At 32.3% G+C, this 18,773-nt stretch overlaps 1 protein-coding gene across 3 annotated transcripts in view; it reads left to right on the plus strand.

The window, feature by feature from the left end:
* The first annotated feature begins 384 nt into the window (after positions 1 to 384).
* LOC111507349 (nephrin) overlaps positions 385 to 18,773 on the plus strand; it is an 862,168-nt gene continuing 843,779 nt past the window's right edge. For all 3 annotated transcript variants that reach the window (XM_074171299.1, XM_074171300.1, XM_074171301.1), the window contains exon 1: positions 385 to 689. In XM_074171299.1, the coding sequence (XP_074027400.1) occupies positions 563 to 689 (127 nt within the window). In that variant the 5' untranslated portion in view covers positions 385 to 562. The remainder of the gene's footprint in view (positions 690 to 18,773) is intronic.

The raw sequence follows: 18,773 nt of genomic DNA on the forward strand, positions 1-18,773 counted from the left end.
GTTTCAAATATGGGACGTTAATCTGATAATTGTGTTGGGAAGCAACTCTGCCAACATCATTAATACGAAAATGCGCGGTAGATGGAAATCTGAAAAAAATATTCTTCATCTATTCTGGAAAAAAAATCATACTTCAGTACCAAACTATAACAATATTGAGTGACAATGACTTAAGATTATATATTTTCTCTATTTGAAAACCCAGTAAGCAGCTTCCTTCATCGTCCCGAAAGCTTTTCTGAAATACTGAAAACCGAATTCCTTGACGCCCCGCTACGGAAAACAAAAACAGAAAAACTTCGTAGGCGTTCGGTGCGTATCGGATCTGCAGAGCTATTGGCCGGGCGCACGCTTACCGTCTTAGCGCCAGCAGTGGCAATTCGTCCGTTGGGTTGGCAGCATTTCACGGCGCTTTTATCGAAGCTTCGATATACGTAAGTTCCGCGGAGATTCGATTCTCAAGCTTTTTTATCGAGATTGTGGCAATTTCGTGTTCGCGTATTATGTCTGTATGAGGATTTTTTGTGACTATCGGTATTGGGAGTTGGGAAGTTTTTAGGAGATGGTGACAAACTTTGAAGGGTTTTGTGAACGACATAACTTTGTGATGATGCTGTTACAAGTGGTTGTTTTTTGTGTGGTTTTCTTCTCCACCGCCGAGGCGCAGGGAAAATTTGACAATGAACCAGGTGGGACATTTTTTTCAGGCAACGTATTATTGGAAATTTATGATTTTCTGAATGAGAGAACAAAGTTGATATTGATACCGTTGGGGTGAATATTGACATTCATTTTTTGTTGAATAATTTTCATAGAAACAAAATACCTAATTTATATATATTTTTCAGGCAGATCCCTATAAAGTATCAGATATTTTTCAAAAGTCAAGAAAAGTCAATGTCAACTAACTTTTTTGTCTAAAGGTCATATAAATTTATTATTTATTTGAAATTCTTCAAAACCTTCAAGAGAATATGCTATGGAAAAATTTAGTAATTTTTACAGGCAGCAAATCAACTAAGGTGAAATTGCCCTCCCACCCTTTTACTGTCTGTGTCTGCGAATTCTCTTTTTGATAACTACTAGTTGAAGGACAAGCTTTGCTGACTAGTTAAAAACAAAACTTGTAAAGTCTTTTTTGGATGAACAGAAGAACGGAAATGTACTCTTATAGTAGGTACAAGGTATTCCAATATTTTGATAAAATTTATTATCATTCTCAGAAAAAAGCTACAAAAGGTTTCAATGGCAATAATAAAATTTTGAAATCAACAAAACAAAGTTGAAACTTACTGTTCATGTTGATCGTGTCGAAAAGATGTAAAATTCATAAAAATAATACATGTCAGTATAACCAGATGAGTCACTGAGTAAAAAAGCTTGAATCCTCACTGAGGTATAATGATTACAGAAAATTTCTTGATAAAAGATATGAATGTGTTTAAAATATAATTGAACGGTATAAGACCATGGTCTCGGTACCAAGGAAAGAGAGATGCAAGAAATATGACAGTGACATCTACCTTGGAATTCAGTTTTGAGTTCATGTTGAAACTATGGAACAATTTGAATAGTTTTGATGCAAGTGTGATGAGAGATATCTGCTGTAGAAGTATGGATAACAATGAGAAAACCCAATGCTAAGTTTATCAAAAAACTTAAAATTTTAATAATAAAAACTTCACAATTCTTAGTTATGTGAAGAGAAATTCATTATTTTATTAAGGAAAATATTGGGTAGTGACTGATTATTGAAATAAACTATAACTTTCTCTCTTTTTGATTATATTTAATAAATAGGTAATATAATTTGTTTTTTGAAACTCTTTTACATCAAAATTGATGTAAAATTTATTCTGGTAAGATTTCAGAAATATTTCTACTTTGAAATTTATGTATATTTTTATTGATGTCAAAAAAGGCATGTATTTTGCTGAGGTGGTTAATAACCGACCTTCTATTGAGGAATTTCTTTGTTTGTTGAATACATTACCATTTCCATGAATAATCTTCAGATTGTTGAATATTTAGGATTTTATTTGAGTCCATTCTTTTACCTTCTTCAAAACCATGATTACTGAAAGCAGGATGTAGATAATCCTATCTTTGGAAGTCTTGATGTTTGACCAATATACATATAAGTAAATAAAATAATAATAATAATATTTATTTCAGAATATCAATACAAATAATGATACAAAATTTCGATATATAATAAAATAAATATGGTTGAACTTCACTAGGGTTCCCCTGTTGTATATATCAACTCCATTTTAATGGAGTTGATATATACTTTTAACAAAAGACGCTCATTTTCATGCTCATGAAGAGTCCCAAAACTATATTTAAATGAAAGTAAATTTTAAACAATTATAATTATAAATCTTTAGCCTGATCACTTGACAAGAAATGTTTGAATCAGCAAGCTGGCCCATGAATTTTGATTTCTATTATTCATTTCGGTCGATTCAATTATATAGCATTTTATGTAATATTTTCTGTGTCAAGCACTCAATAAATATATGCACATATCAAGAAAATATATTGCTAAATAAAAAATTGTATATTTAATGATCTGAAAATTCCTAAATGATATTTAATGTGAATGAATTAACGTGAAACCAAATGACAGAGGTGGTGAATAAAATAGTACACTCGTCAAATTTATTTTTCACTGCACACAATCATTTCCATGCCAATATCGATCGACATCAACTGTTCCATTCATTTTATATACAATTTAATATTTTGAAGCATATTTATTTGTTGTCTCTACCACTGGATTTCCAAATATTCATCAAGCTATTTATCAATTGCTTGACGTACTTCATATAAATGAATAATAATTTGACTTTCCTGTTCTGTTTAGGTATATTCTCCTAAATTATTTTTCACTCGAACTCGAATATATTGTATTCTTCAACTCTTGCGATGGTAAATGAAATAAATAACTCGTCATGAAATGTATCGACTCAACTTCTCCCGAGGGAAAATGGAATTTGTATCAATTTCAATAATATTTATCCAGAATTGAGATATTTTTTTTGTTATCAATGTTCATTTTCACGTATATGAATATTACAATAATAAAATTGACGTGCCAGACTGTAAAGTGAAGACGAATTTTTCTCTCCTTGGAAAAGGCTTACTTGACTGTTTGAAATAAACTCTATTATTTTCTGGTCAAAATTTTGAATTACAATATTTTCACCTCAAATTTTATGCTCCTTCATGTTTACAATTATTCATTTTCACTTTTCAGTTATTGAAGTTGATTGTGAATCGCGAAGAAAGAATTATTGAAAATACCTGAACTGGAATTGATGAATTATAGTTGGTTTTCCAATCAGTTTAGTTTCTTATTCAATCTTCACATTTGATAGTCAACTGTCACAATTATTGTGAGGTGAGAATATGTATTGATTGGCACAACTATTCGGAACAGAAAGAACTTTGATAATGTACTATACAATAATATACGACACATCGTTAAAAACATTGAGTTTATTTCATGACACCTAATTAATTAAATTGTCATCTAAAACTATTTATATTCACCAAAAGATGATATTACTACGAATATAGAATGAATAATTTTTAAAATTTTTGATATTAAAAGCTTGTATGTCGCATCGACGAAAAATGAGGGTCATTATAATCATTCCGGATATTGCCTTCTCTTCTAATTTACCAATTTTAAATAAAAAATTCATTTAATATCCATCTATTATTGAGTCTATTCTTTGCGAATAGAAAAAAAAACAATTCATAAAGTGTTGTGTTTTTAAAGATATTCTGATTTGACTTTCTCGCTAAAGATAGTAAAAAGATGAGTACAGCACTGTACAAAGTAATAACTGCAAGTATACCTACATACAGGCCATTTGTTAAAATATTTTTTGTGGTATTTACGTCTATAATATTATTTCAAAATAAATATTATCAAACTCTGGAATGAAAAGTTATTGTTTATATCTATTTTCATCAGACGTTATTATTTTTCTGAAAAGAAATTGATATTTTCGTGAAATTTCCAGTTTTTAATATTTTCACTTGTAACGTACCTACCGAATATATATCTGCATCTCAGTTTGGAAAGTAATTTACATCAACTATTATCAGTTGATTCCATCATTAGGTATTGAATTGTTTGATTATATCTCTGGAAACAGAAAACGCAAAATGAATATGCAACATATTTGTCACAGCGAAAACTACTGATTTCGAAAAATCGGGCAAAAATTGATTCAACAAGTACTCAATCATCAAGATAGGCGAAAAAATTTTTATGAAGAATATGAATCCGAAGATAATGAAAGATAAGTTGACTCTCCCTCCCTTATCCATTCAAAGAAATGGGCAGTTTTATGATGAAAATGCGTTACCTGAGTATAACAACACTGATCTAATAAAAATCCACTAAGTAAGTAAATAGATTTTCAAGAGTTTGTGAAAGATGAAACTCATGATTTGATAGAGAAAATGAGATGTCTCTGGTTTGATTTGGACGGTTTTCAAACGAAATTTGACGTGGCACAAAACTTATAAGGAACTGTTCCAAACCGACTTCATTAACCATCCTATCAGAATCCTAACAAATTTATGACAAATATCATGATGGAGCTATAGAAGTATTCATGAACTTTCTTCCAGTGAGTATAATTGAAACTATAATACCAGAATATGTCTAATTCCGAACTGATGTGCATACATTGAACTTGAGGTTTAAAGAGCTTTCAACACACCCATTGCATAAAGCACAACGATGTGAAAGATCTTACAGTTGTCAGATATAGAAAATTTATAATGAAATTCCGAACAGTTCAAAAGAGATAGGTAGATAAGTTTGATAAGAATATGAAAATGAGTTTATTGATGGAACGGAACATGTTGAATTTTTTTTTGTTTATTTTTTTGTGCTGTTATACGGGCTACATGAGGTTGAGTGGAAAAGCAGCTGAATTGTATAATGAACAATAGTTCCATATCATTTGAGAAAAAACCTGAATTCCATCTATTATGCCAATAATCACTCGAGTTGGAACAAATTATTCATTATGTAAAATGGAAAATGAAATCGCTATTATTATTATTATTATTATTACTAATAAATGTGATGTAATTCAATAGAAATTTGCTGAAGACTGTCATGTTGTTGTTGTATTAATTCATCTTTCAGATCATTATGATATCAGACATGTCAATAATAAAAATAACAATATATGAATATATAAATATAAATGAATTAATATATACCTATCAAATAAAACAGACACTATACAAAACAGTACAAGCGACATACTGATGCAAAATCATAGACAAATTATTATGAAACAACATGTATACAATTAAAAGGTTTAACATAAAAATGGGAAGGAAAAGCAGTGAGAACAATTTTGTTTGATGGTGATTGACAATGTTTCGTGATGAATTTCACTAGTTCGGACTTCCATTGTCTACTATATAAAATGATTTGAAATCCCTGAAACAAGTAAAAAAGAATAATTAAAAAAAGGATAGTTGAAAATAACAATTATATTAAGCAACAATAACCTGAAATGAAATGATAGTGAAATAACCTACAAGTAAAAATATAATAATTGAATAAATAAAAATTAAAGGAATGAAAAAAGAAAATAATAAAACAATAAAAAGTGTAGAGATTCCAAGTCACGTTAGTTCACGACGTTTCGATTGTTGGTATCTACAATCGTCTTCGAGTGATGACTGGACTGATTCCTCCGAGAGATGACTATTTTATAGGTCGTTGAAATACTTTCACTTTCTCTACTTTCCATTTTCCGCTTCACTGATTCCGTGAGAGCTGACCGTTTTGGCGGGAGTTGGTCATTTTTCGTTTGATGATGGGTTTCCATATGTTTCGTATATCTACGCTGGCCTGGCTGAATACGTTGTTGGACAACATGTATGCGGCTTCCTTAAATTTTCTCCTGAACCAATGTTCCTCTCTGTGCAAGATCTCAGCTTGGGACCACTCGATGTTGCGTTGATGGGTCCAAACATGGTCTGCTATTCCTGATTTGCTGGTTTCTCCTCGCTGTGTGTGCTTCTTGTGCTCGGCAATGCGAATATTGTTTCTATATTAGTTTCACCAATATAGGATTTTCCTATATTGCGAGGACGCGGACGCGCGGACGCGGACTGCGATTCCAAGAATTGCATTTACCGGATACCCTGTGAGTGCGGAAAATCCTATATTGGCACACACAGCGAGGAGAAACCAGCAAATCAGGAATAGCAGACCATGTTTGGACCCATCAACACAACATCGAGTGGTCCCAAGCTGAGATCTTGCACAGAGAGGAACATTGGTTCAGGAGAAAATTTAAGGAAGCCGCATACATGTTGTCCAACAACGTATTCAGCCAGGCCAGCGTAGATATACGAAACATATGGAAACCCATCATCAAACGAAAAATGACCAACTCCCGCCAAAACGGTCAGCTCTCACGGAATCAGTGAAGCGGAAAATGGAAAGTAGAGAAAGTGAAAGTATTTCAACGACCTATAAAATAGTCATCTCTCGGAGGAATCAGTCCAGTCATCACCCGAAGACGATTGTAGATACCAACAATCGAAACGTCGTGAACTAACGTGACTTGGAATCTCTACACTTTTTATTGTTTTATTATTTTCTTTTTTCATTCCTTTAATTTTTATTTATTCAATTATTATATTTTTACTTGTAGGTTATTTCACTATCATTTCATTTCAGGTTATTGTTGCTTAATATAATTGTTATTTTCAACTATCCTTTTTTTAATTATTCTTTTTTACTTGTTTCAGGGATTTCAAATCATTTTATATAGTAGACAATGGAAGTCCGAACTAGTGAAATTCAGTGAGAACAAGTTATATCAAGACGTCCCTTTGCAGGAACTCATCTAAGCTATAATAACCCCCGTTCTTGAATAATTCTTTGATATGGTTCTTGAAACTTACTAAGTGTAGGTCCTTGACATCCTGTGGCAATTGAATAAAAAGTATGATGCCGTTATACCGAAGAGATTCCTTGAATGTCGAAGTTTTGTTTTGGGATGGTCAAGTGTTTACTTCGTGTTGCATAATTATGAGTGACTGACTCGTGATTGAAATGAACTATGTTGTATCTAACATGAAGCAGAGCTTTATAAATATAGATACAGGGTAAAGTTACTATTTTATATGTTGAAAATAAAGCTCCACATCTATATCTCGGCGCAATGTCAAATATGATTCTCATGATTCTTTTTTGTATAATAAATACAGGTCTTGCGCCAGCAGAAGTACAGCAGAAATATATTTTGAGTCATGTGAAAATAGGCCAAAGAATAATTGACCGTCTTGATACCATCTCAGTCCAGCAACTCTTTGAGCTAACGTATTGCAAACATTGCCTGATTCAATTCTTCATACACATGATCAATATGAGGCTCCCAAGACAAGGTTTTGTCTAAGTACATACCTAGGAGTTTGGCTGTATCAGATAGTTGGACGTTATTAAGATTCAATGTCTTTTTCAAGGAGAAACCTAAGTGAATTATTTTATTTGCATTCAGTTTCAGTTGGTTTCTGTCACACCAAGAAACCATAGCGTCCATGACTGAGTTAATATTGAATTCTTACTTATCTATTGTGTTACCAGACACTGATATGGTAGTGTCATCTGCGAACATTACGTTGTAACCATGTTTGATATATTTCGGGAGATCATTTATATAGATTGAAAACAGCAGCGGTCCTAATATTGAACCTTGTGGTACACTAAGCATAATATCTTGAATATGTGATGCAGTCTTATTCAGAGTCACAACCATTTTTCTGTCAGATAAAAATGACTTACCTAATCCATTCAAGTACGAATCCTCTGATACCAATGTTGTACAGTTTACTGATCATAATTTCATTTCTTACTGAATCAAAGGCTTTTGCTAGATCAAATAAGATTGAGACTACATACTTTCCCTTATCAATGATATTGTTAATGAACTCGAATTTACTAGCAATAGCTGTTTCAAGCGATCTAGCTTTTCATGAGCCATGTTGCTGATCAGATAAGATTTTGTATTCTTCAATAACATATTCAATGTAATTTACTTGACTATTCTACTCAAGTGTTTCTTGTATTATTAATTTTAATTCCATTTTCAGTTATTTATCCATTTATATATCATCCTTCATTCTGAGGTTACTGAAACCTTCACCATCTGAAATTTCACTTCACAATTTTCGTTTATTTGAACCGATCCGTTTTTTCTTAATGAAGTTGATAAGAATGTCAATAACAGACTTCCGACTTTCTCATATTTCAGCTCGTCCTCAGATATAACAGCTCATTACCGGTCTGCTTTTTGTCTCTTGCTCTGAAAATATACCTCCAATTTGCCCCAAGCTCAATCATCCATTTCAATTATATCCAAACTTTCTCAACGAAACGAAACTCAATTTTTCCGAGTATAGCGAGTTGTCCCGGAAACTGATTCAGTTCGAGAATCCGATGTTATGAAATTCCACGAAGCCGAACTTCAAATTATTGTCGAATATTCTCTACAAGTTTCTCGTTTATTCGATTCGTCGGGCCACCGTTTTATCTCCAACAATTTGTGTTGCCTTTTATGATCGATTGTTTTGATTGTTTAGTTATTGAAAATCGCAATTTATGTTAAAATTTCCAGTGCCGTAGAACACGAATAATGAAATATTTTCTTAGGAAGTTAGTTCCCCATGAGACTATATTCCGATTACATTACCTTTATTTGATTTGACTTTGTTTGTTGTTGTTGCTGTTTCGAATAGATACACTCAACTTTCAATAGAACTGGCCGATACTTGATGAAAATCCATATTAAAAACTGATCAATATGATGTATGATTTTCAATATAGAAGGGTTTCACCCTTCAGAAGATGCTCGAAATGATTCTCTTGAACTTCACGACATAAGAACAGCCTATCCGATATTTCACGCCGAACATGTTCGAATATAGTAACGTCAATATATCTACAAATATTTATTATTCTTTGCCGTAAGTATATCTAATATTGAAGCAGGTTCAGTTTCGTACACGTCTTACTTCAAATAGTCCCATAAAACAAGTCCAAAGGTGTCAAATCTGGCGAGAGGGCTGCCAATTCTGTAAGACCTCGACGGCCAATCCAACGACCCGGAAAAGTAGTATCCAAATAGTTTTTTACTTTTCTGGAGTAATGTGCTGGTGCTTCATCTTGTTGGAATACAATATCCATATCGAATTCATTAGGATTTGCTTCGAAGATTTCAGTGATGAGAGGGCCAACAGTAGTTTCCAGAATATTCAAATACAGTTGTTAAATTTGGATCAATAAATAGAGGTCCTACAATATGGTTTCCCAACATTACTGACCAAACGATATTTTTTTCTGGATATAGGGTATGTGTTTTCTGGAAAATGTGAGGGTTGGTGTCACTCCAATAACGGCAATTTTGTCTGTGAACATTGTTGTTTAAAAAAAATGTACATTTGTCACTAAATTGAATATTGTGGAGATAGGTACGATGCCTTGCAATGGTTTTCGTCATGATTTCGCAGAAATATGTTCTTCGATAGAGGTCATCTTCAGTTAATTGGTGTACCATTTTAATTTTGTATGAATGATACCTATTTCTCTACGGAAGTTTCCACAATAGAAGGAGACACCTCACAAATATTCGCGACGGAATATGTAGACTGTTCAGGATTTACTACCATCTCACCAATTATTTGCATTTGCTGTTCTCCTGGAATGGATGGATGACCTGGGAGCTTTTTGTTATGTAAACTACCAGTAGTTGTGAATTTGGATACCAGTTCCCTCAAATATTTTCTACAGCTAAGACGATTCGGAGAACGTTCATTGAAAAGCCTTTCGGTTTCGTGAAAGTTACGCGTCGCACCGTAAGTGAAAATCGCTTCAATTTTTCCTTCCAATGGATGAGAATTGACCATTTCAGAGATAATTGACGTGGTACATTTCTACTATTGAAACCGAAAACTAAATTGGAATATCCTAACTGAACAATGATGTTCATTGTCGTACGGACATTTTTTGTCGTTTTTATAAACTGAAATAACAAAATTTATTGGATTGTTGGAAAAAGCCATATGACAGATAAAAAGGAATATTTCTAGATATATCGATATTAATGTGTTTGTCTTCAGGAAATTATTAAATGATCGCCATTTTGTAGTAGGTGAAGATATTGACTTCATATTCTAGGATTGTAAAGTATTCGTTACGAGCTTCAAAATGATGTGTCACAAGATCACTCTTTCCAGTCAATTTTTTTCCCAAGATCTGTCAATTTCACTTCAAAATATTTAGGCATTGATTTCATTATCCCAAATTCCATTTATTTGAGTTGACACGTTCAAAAAATAAAAAGGAACTTTTAATATATAACTTTGAAAATGTCCGTATAGGACGAAACTGCAGTAACGTTAGTTATGGTAATTTATTGAAAGAGGAACACTTTCTGATTCTACATACATTTCTAAAAAAACAATCGAAATAGATTGAAATCTATAAAATTCATTACGCATCCCTCTGAAGCATAAACTTGCTTTCTCAAGTCGTTTCTCAACCTGTACAACCATCTTAAATCGAAACATGATAAGAGCAGCGAAGAAAATATAAAGCTTTATCTTGTATTGATCGACACTAAAGATATCGTCTTGTTTTCTTTCTGTTCGTTATGGTTGTATATATACTTAATGATAAAATTCCCTGAATCAACAATGAACTTAACGTAGCCTGTACTTAAAACGCATGTTTGATTTAATATTGATGTGGGAATGCGGCGAATAGAATGAAGAAATTATATCATTCATACAGGGCTTGCTGAATATTATTATGAAAATTTTTTGCCAAAAAAATTATCCTATCAAATTTGTCTATTTCTAGTCATATGTGTCGAAATAACCAATGAAACCATCATTACACTGATAACTACCCATGGATATTTTTCACGGGTAGTTATCACTTATGTCATGACATTGCTAAGCAACCAACACAATAAAGTTGTTTGACATTTCAGTAATTTAATTTATTTCGAAAATGTCACTTCCTCGCTTTGAAACACCTATGCAGTAACCGAGGCAAATACAGCAAGATCAACGGAATATCATTATACGAATTGTTCTTTTAATAACTGTGTGTTCAATAAATAATTTTGTTCGAATTGCAAAAAATTTTCTCACCGAATATCCCTCGAACATTGATAAATTACTCATAATTTTATCACAACTTCCTCAAGCATGTTATTTTAGGTAACATATATATTACCATGTTACCAAATAACGTGCTTTCGAAAACTGTGATAAAATTATTTCGTTAGTTATCAATGTTCTTGGGATATTATAGCTGAATGAAAACTCCCCGGATACAAAATGGTAACCAAACAGAAAATAATTGTTCGTTCTGGAAGTGGAAGTAATTACCCGTTCATCACTTGGGTCTTGTTGAAATGATATCATTTATGGATTGAAAAAATGGGTTTAAATATATTGTTTCCCCAGTCATCTGTCGTCGCTTTGAAGTCGCTTTCATCAATATTGATGAATGGAAATCTATTCACAATAGGTAGTATTGATGGTCAACACAGAACACAGTTGTGATGACAGCTAGCAATTTTGATACAAGTAGTTCCGAGACACTCTGTGACATATGACATTTTGTGCACCTAACCTATCTTCCTCTATATAAATAAATAACAAAACAACTGTTGTTTATGTGGCTTGTGGAGGTGGTATTGAACTGTAATTTATATTTTGCCTTAATTGTTGATTTATAAAGATAATTTTCCTTTTTTAAAGTAGAATATCTAGGTACGTATTAATTATTTCAATTCGATATAGGCGCTGTTGCCAATATGAGAGTTACAAACAAATCCCTTTAAAAATTGAAACCCAACATTTGAAACATCAATTTGAATACTTTTCGAAGTGAATTTGAGAAACTCATGAATTAAACTCAACTTTATTTTGTTAAAATTTGCATTTGCTGTAATAACACAAATCGAGGAACATTCCCCATTGCTTCATAATGAATGATGTCGTATTGAGACTGACCGATAAAAACATTATATATTAAATAGCTCAAAAAATGTAAACAAATTGGCGTGAAATAGCAAGCCAAACTAAAACGTGAAAATAAACATCAGTATGAGAAAACTAAAAAAAAACACGCTTCACTACAAACACAAAATAAAAAATTAAAAATAATTCGAACCTAATTTAAGATTGTGTACAACATCGATAATAAGTCCTATGGCTTGATGTAACTGATGAAAAAAGCGTGGGGTTCTAAATATCTATTGTTATAAATATTCGGTTAGGAGCTATTTACAACAAAATTAATTTTTTTGTAAATAAATTTATTCTTATTTTAGACTCATTGATAGTCATTAGTTATCAAACCGTAGGATCGATGTTGAATACAATCTTAAATTAGTTTCGAATTATTCTTTATTCCTCAGTTTATGTTGCTATAAATGCGTATTTTTTAGTTTTTCAAAACTATTAATTATTTTATTCAAAGGGTACCTCACACAAAACTATGGAATTTCGAATTTTTATAATCAATTACGTTTCACCTTCAAAACCCAGTACAAAAATCGCTATTTTTGTACTGGTTTTTGAACGAGATCATTTTCTGGAAGAAAAATAAATATCAAAATATTCCTGGACATTGTTTTATCTGTACCAAAAATGATGTCGAATAAGGCTATTATTTTACTTTCTTTTCAGTGAAGTACATCGCAATTTACGTCCAGAATTCCTCCAGGGAGCACTCTTTAATCTTGTATTTTTGAAGAATGCTCCTGGTCTGCTTGTTTCTGATACGCTAAGCAGTGCTCTGTGGGATACTTTAATATAACCCAAATTTCGCCGAGTGTAAACAGGGTGATATTTGAATTCGATTTTAATATAACGCTTTATGAAGGAATGAGTCACTTAAGATGATTTTTTCATTCCAATTTCTATTTCGCAGAGCATTTAATCTGAACCTTACTGATAACCTTTGCAAATATCAATGTTTATCCTATTTTGGAAATAAAAATTTTTAAAAATTATTTTTTATAGAAAAGGGACTCAGTACTATGTTCACTTGAGTTGCACAGTTACAAAATTATACTTGACACTAACTGTAATTACATCTGTTCACATAATACGACAATAGACCAAAAAATATAAAGAGTCTGTGTGTCGTCGTTTTGAGAATTGCGTATCGCCGGATGTCGATTCAGCAAGTTAGCATTAACAATTATCCATGTCAGCCTGAGTGTGAATGAAGGTGATTAATAAAAAACATACATATGTATAACATCAATATGTATTACAAATATTCTGCTTCACAATATTTACCGATTGTAGGGATTATAAGTGTCAAGGTGAATATGAGGTTATCAGATGAGATTCCCCTTTCAGAATTCATTTGTTTATTATAAAGAAATTTGAAAACACCTAAATAAGTAGGTGGAATAGTATTACTTTGGGTGACCATTATTAGGAGCTGAAGTTTTGTTATTTCAACTTTTTCATGTGTATTCGTTTGTGTATACCTAGTTTGAATGAATATCTGGAAAGCCTTAGATATTTTGGAGTAAATGGTTACTTGAAAGAGAATGAGTCAATATTAGTCGAATCAACGGAATATTTTTCTCGGCTGTCCAGAAACAGATATAATTTTGATGATATTATTGACTTTTGTTTTTTTTCACATATTATTTGAAATTGAAAACCTTCTGACCTGATAACAGATTTACTTATACTAATATCCACTATATATTCACGTACCTAATAACTATGGCACTCACGTTCGAGACGTTCATGCATCAATATGGATATTGAAATTATTTAGGTGAAGTGATGATATATTTTTGGGAAAGAAAGTTTTTGGCTTGCTACTACTCCATCTTGATACAAACTGAGTAGAGAAAAGTATCTTCTGTATAATTCAATGTTCATATAGAAGCATTTGTTTCGAAAGGAATTTTTTTTAGTTTAATTCAATGTTTATATGAAAGTAGTTGTTTCAGGAGGACTTCCTTTCAGTTTATGTCTGAAAGTTACTTCTTTGCATGATTTACACATCCATGTAAAGAGTTACTTATTTTCAAATTGATTACTTCCTTCCTTTCTTTGGAACATTCCCTCATCCTTTTTTTCGTATCAAGATGTAGTAGTGAAAAGCCAAAAACTTACTTTCCCAAAAATGAATCACTCCTAAAAACATAACCCCTCCAATTCAAATAAGATTCCTCTTGGCTGGGATTGAATTAAATAAGTGAATGAATGTCATTACGATGTCATCGATGACATAAGCAGATCAAGCTTATTCCGTGACATTGAAAATCGCAATTCATGAATGAATTTGGCACTAAAGAGCCTAAGAGCAAGTGTCTTGAGGCGAAACATCGATGTATACCAGTGAGGATGACAGTGTTCCATGTAAGTGCAATTTGTTATCATTCATTTATAGTAGAACTCATGTGAATGATATCTTCTTTCGAAAGGATTTTTTTATTTTGTGTAATTCAATGTTTATATGAAAGTAGCTGTTTCAGGAGAACTTTCTTTCAGTTAGTGTCTGAAAGTTACTTCTTTGTATGATCTTCACATCCATGTATAGAGTTACTCATTTTAAAATTGATTACTTCCTTCCTTTCTTCGAATTAAAGTTTAATTGAAAAGTTTCTCTGTGAAAAACGTCCCAAAAATGGAACTGACTGGCTACAGGCATATAGTGATATGAATCATTTCGAATCAATAAAAAGCCTACTTTCATATAAACATTCAATTACAGGAAAGAAAAAATAACTTCGAAATTACTTTTATATGAATATTGAATCGTACAAAAATCACTTTTTTCCATGCAGTTTGCACTCCAAACATTCTATATGGAATAGAATCAAATATCATTCACAGGATTACTGCTCAATGTAGTAGATGGAGGAGGTGAAATTTCACTTATATGAAATACCGTCATCCTCAATGGCGGACAAGTCACGGGACACGTTTAAAAAACTATGTTTAAAATGTGTTTTTCCGTTAATGTGAAAATCGATAGTTCAGCCTGCGGCTTGAACCACCGACTAACCCGGCGGCGACTAACACGGCTGTATTGTGTAGTAATCCTCTGAATTATATCTGATTCAATTCCAAAAAGAATGTTGGGAGTAAAAACTGAATAAAAAAAAGTGTTTTTTGAACAATTTTATGTTCATATCAAAGTAGTTGTTTCCAAAATATGTTATTTTGTGTAATTCAATGTTTTAATGAAAGTAGTCGTTTCGATAGGCTTTTTCTTCCAGTTTGTGTCTGAAAGTCACTTATTCACATAATCTACACATCTTTGTGAAAAATTTATTCTGAAATTGATTGTGTCCTTTCTTTCTTTGTCAGACTTCCACATTTTTTCATAAAGATGGAGAAGTAAAAAGCCAAAACCTTTATTTTCCAGAAAAATAAGAAGTTACATGCAGCAGCTGAAAATTTCACGATTGACCAAATACTTTTTAATGAATGCAATAATTGAACATGTGATGTGAGAAGATGGTGAATCTCCACCTCGTTACTATGTCATTTTAATTTGAAAGACGCAATATCTGTGTTACATCTGATACGGATTTGATTTCATCGATCGGAATTTCCGGGAGCAGAAGGAATCGGGAGAACAGCGCCAATTTGAAATTCAAATCGGGGGCGGGTTAATTCTCAAAGCGTTTCATGAAATAAAATACATAATGCTATTTATCGGTCTTTTGTATTCATTTGATAGTTCATGTTTATTAATGTCAGGAGTGATTTTGGTGATTGCTTTCCAAAATGACTTCTGCTGTTTTATATTTCTTTTTTAGTTTATAACCTTCCCCAATCTGGAAGAATAAAAATTAAAGATGAATCAATTGATTCAACTTTAATTTTTTCAGATTGTGGAAGGTTATGAACTCCAAAAAAATAGTATGAAATATTGAGTTCTCCACAAAAAAAATGTCGTTTAATGAAAACTTCTGCTAAGTTGAAAATATTCCACTGCAAAAAAATATTCGAAGGCTTCAATATTTTGTAGGTTTTTAAAAATAGAACTTTCTGGGTTAATGGAAAAACTAAAAACACGCGCCTTCGTTAAGAGCTTCCTATCTATAAATTATAATAAAACACTGTGTGTGAGATATTTTCGAAATTTTTTGTTCGTTTGAAAGCCCTATTGATGCCATCATACGTAGAAAACAACATCATTCAAATGTCTGTCACGGCTTCTGGGGAAGCGCATCCGAAATGGGATAGGTTATGTTGGCTTTGAAGACCGCTGTGATTTGTGACTTATTCGCAAACACCTGCGACTTGAAAAAATACAAGAAAAAGTCTGAGGGGGTCAAATCGTACGACCTTGGTGGCCAGTTCACCTCACCACCACGAGAGATGACCATGTCTCAAATCGCTAGTGCATAATATCCAATGTGTTATGAGCTGTGTGACACGTAGTGCCGTTCTGCTAAAACCAAATGTCTTTGGTGTCCAGATCATCCAATTCAGACCAAAAAGAGTTAATAATCCTGATTCAAATCCTCAATAATGATATTTTCCCTATGCTGTACACTGTACAGAGTCAGGGGTGAAAGAATAATACAACAGTGTATCATTGGCATACATATGATATTTGAGTTTTTTCAAAGAGATTGTCAAATGGAAGGTGTAAATCATGTAGAGGATAGGTCCAAGGACCAAGGATTGACCAAGGATTGAACCCTGTGGAAAGTTTTCTTGAAATCTGATATGTCGTTACCCACTCTAACAATTTGTTGTCTATGCAAGAGATATGAATCGAAAAAATTCAAAGTGCTTTGAGAAATTCCATTATAAGCTGTAGCACGGCTATAGTTTGGTCTGAAACCAGATTGCATGATTGGAAGTACATTATTGTTTCGAAGGTGGATCGTCAGTTGTTGAGGAAAAGCCTTTTCCAAAATTTCAGAAAGAAGTGGGAGAAGACTTGTAGGATGCAAGTCTTTCAATTCTTGAGTTGCTTCAATTTTGGGTAATGGTACCACGATATACTGCTTCCACATACTTTGGAAAACTTTGTTCTCTAAAAAAAGTTTATAATATGTAAAATAATTGGTACTATACATGGACAGCAGAGGTTTGGAAAAAAATTATCGAGAGCATTTATACCTTTTGATCTACTTTTAATTTGTGACATAAAGGTTGATAAATTCATTGTTGAAAAAACACTAATTGATTCAGTTCATTTTATGATGTTCACAATAGTGAAAATCATACAATAAACTGTATAAATTAGTTTTTTTAATGTGGATTTTCATCAAGTATCGGCCAGTTCTATTCAATAATTCATTTGTCGTGATCAATGTCAATTCAAGAAGTGATGTGATGGAATCATTCACATTATTACTGTCAAATTGTTCCAGATTTGGGTCAACCTTATTACACCGTTTTCGCGAAAGATTCAATATAGGTTTCTTATTGTGAATATCGAGTTTTTATTAGAGGCGATGTACTCGAGATAAGCCTTTTTTTCTCGCTCGATAGAAGAATTGGTAAAGTTTCTTAGAGTTTTGTGTAATAATTCCAACCTTCAGCTTCACCGGTTTTTCTGAATTTATTTCTGCCTTTATCTTTTACTAGCTTTCAACCGCGGATTCGCTCGCATTTATACCATTAATAGTGTCGGTACAGTAGAAATGAATCAATAAGAGAACTATATTTTAATGATTGGCTGGGATTATCAATTTTTAAAAATTATTACCTAACCTAACCTAACTTAACCTAACCTAACCTAACCTATCCTAACCTATCCTAACCTATCCTAACCTATCCTAACCTAACCTAACATAACCTAACCTAAACTATCCTAATCTAACATACCAAAAAAGTAGCTAGATTTTGAGTTTTTTTGACAATTTTTTTATCTTACATAAAAAATATTTTTTTTTTAAATGAAAAGTATCTTATGTTACTTCTGAAACCTCCAAGAACATGTGTACAAAATTTCATGTCATTATGATTGGTTGAATAGTTTTCGCGTGGAACCGTAACAAACAAACTTACATTCGCATTTATAATATTAATAGGGATTTCCATCATGAGCTTCACATTGTTTGTCATCCGTGAGGTATAAGGTTTGGTAAAATTCTTCGTGACATATGGTGCATGACTATTGAACAACGTGTGGATTTGAAAATGAAAGAAAGTGATTTTTTTATCAATGTTTTCTGAAAGAAACATGAGATCTCAATAGACTGATTGTAACTCTTTTTAAAATTTAGGAGAGTTCGCGTTACCATGTTGTGTTTTTCAATGATTTTAAAGCATAACAATGAACTAGAAAATGATCTGAAACATGATGTAAGTCCATTGTGCCACAATCAGACAAATTCATACTTTCTCACAGTAAACGCATATACAACTGATGATATCTGCCGCAGTGCCAGACGAAACGTTTGGTACTTCAGGTTCCATTCGACCACGGCCTACTAGTTTGCATTTTGTTCTTTTTAATCGTGGCTCCGGCTCTGAAGGCCTATGTTCTTATTAATAAATTATTGCATAATTATGAATAAAGTTATATCCTCAATTAAATCGCTGTGCAAACAAAGCAATAAATATTCATCGTCCCACACAGCACTAGATATTCATGGAATATTCCCTGTATATCATAAAACGACCGTATATATTCCAAATATTCATAGAATATTCTTGGAATATATACATGCCTTTAGAATATTCATAGAATA

This window comes from Leptinotarsa decemlineata, unplaced genomic scaffold, assembly GCF_025532065.1.
Source record: "Leptinotarsa decemlineata unplaced genomic scaffold, Ldec_3_MD MMD2_tig00000010_RagTag_RagTag, whole genome shotgun sequence".
NCBI lineage: Eukaryota > Metazoa > Arthropoda > Insecta > Coleoptera > Chrysomelidae > Leptinotarsa > Leptinotarsa decemlineata.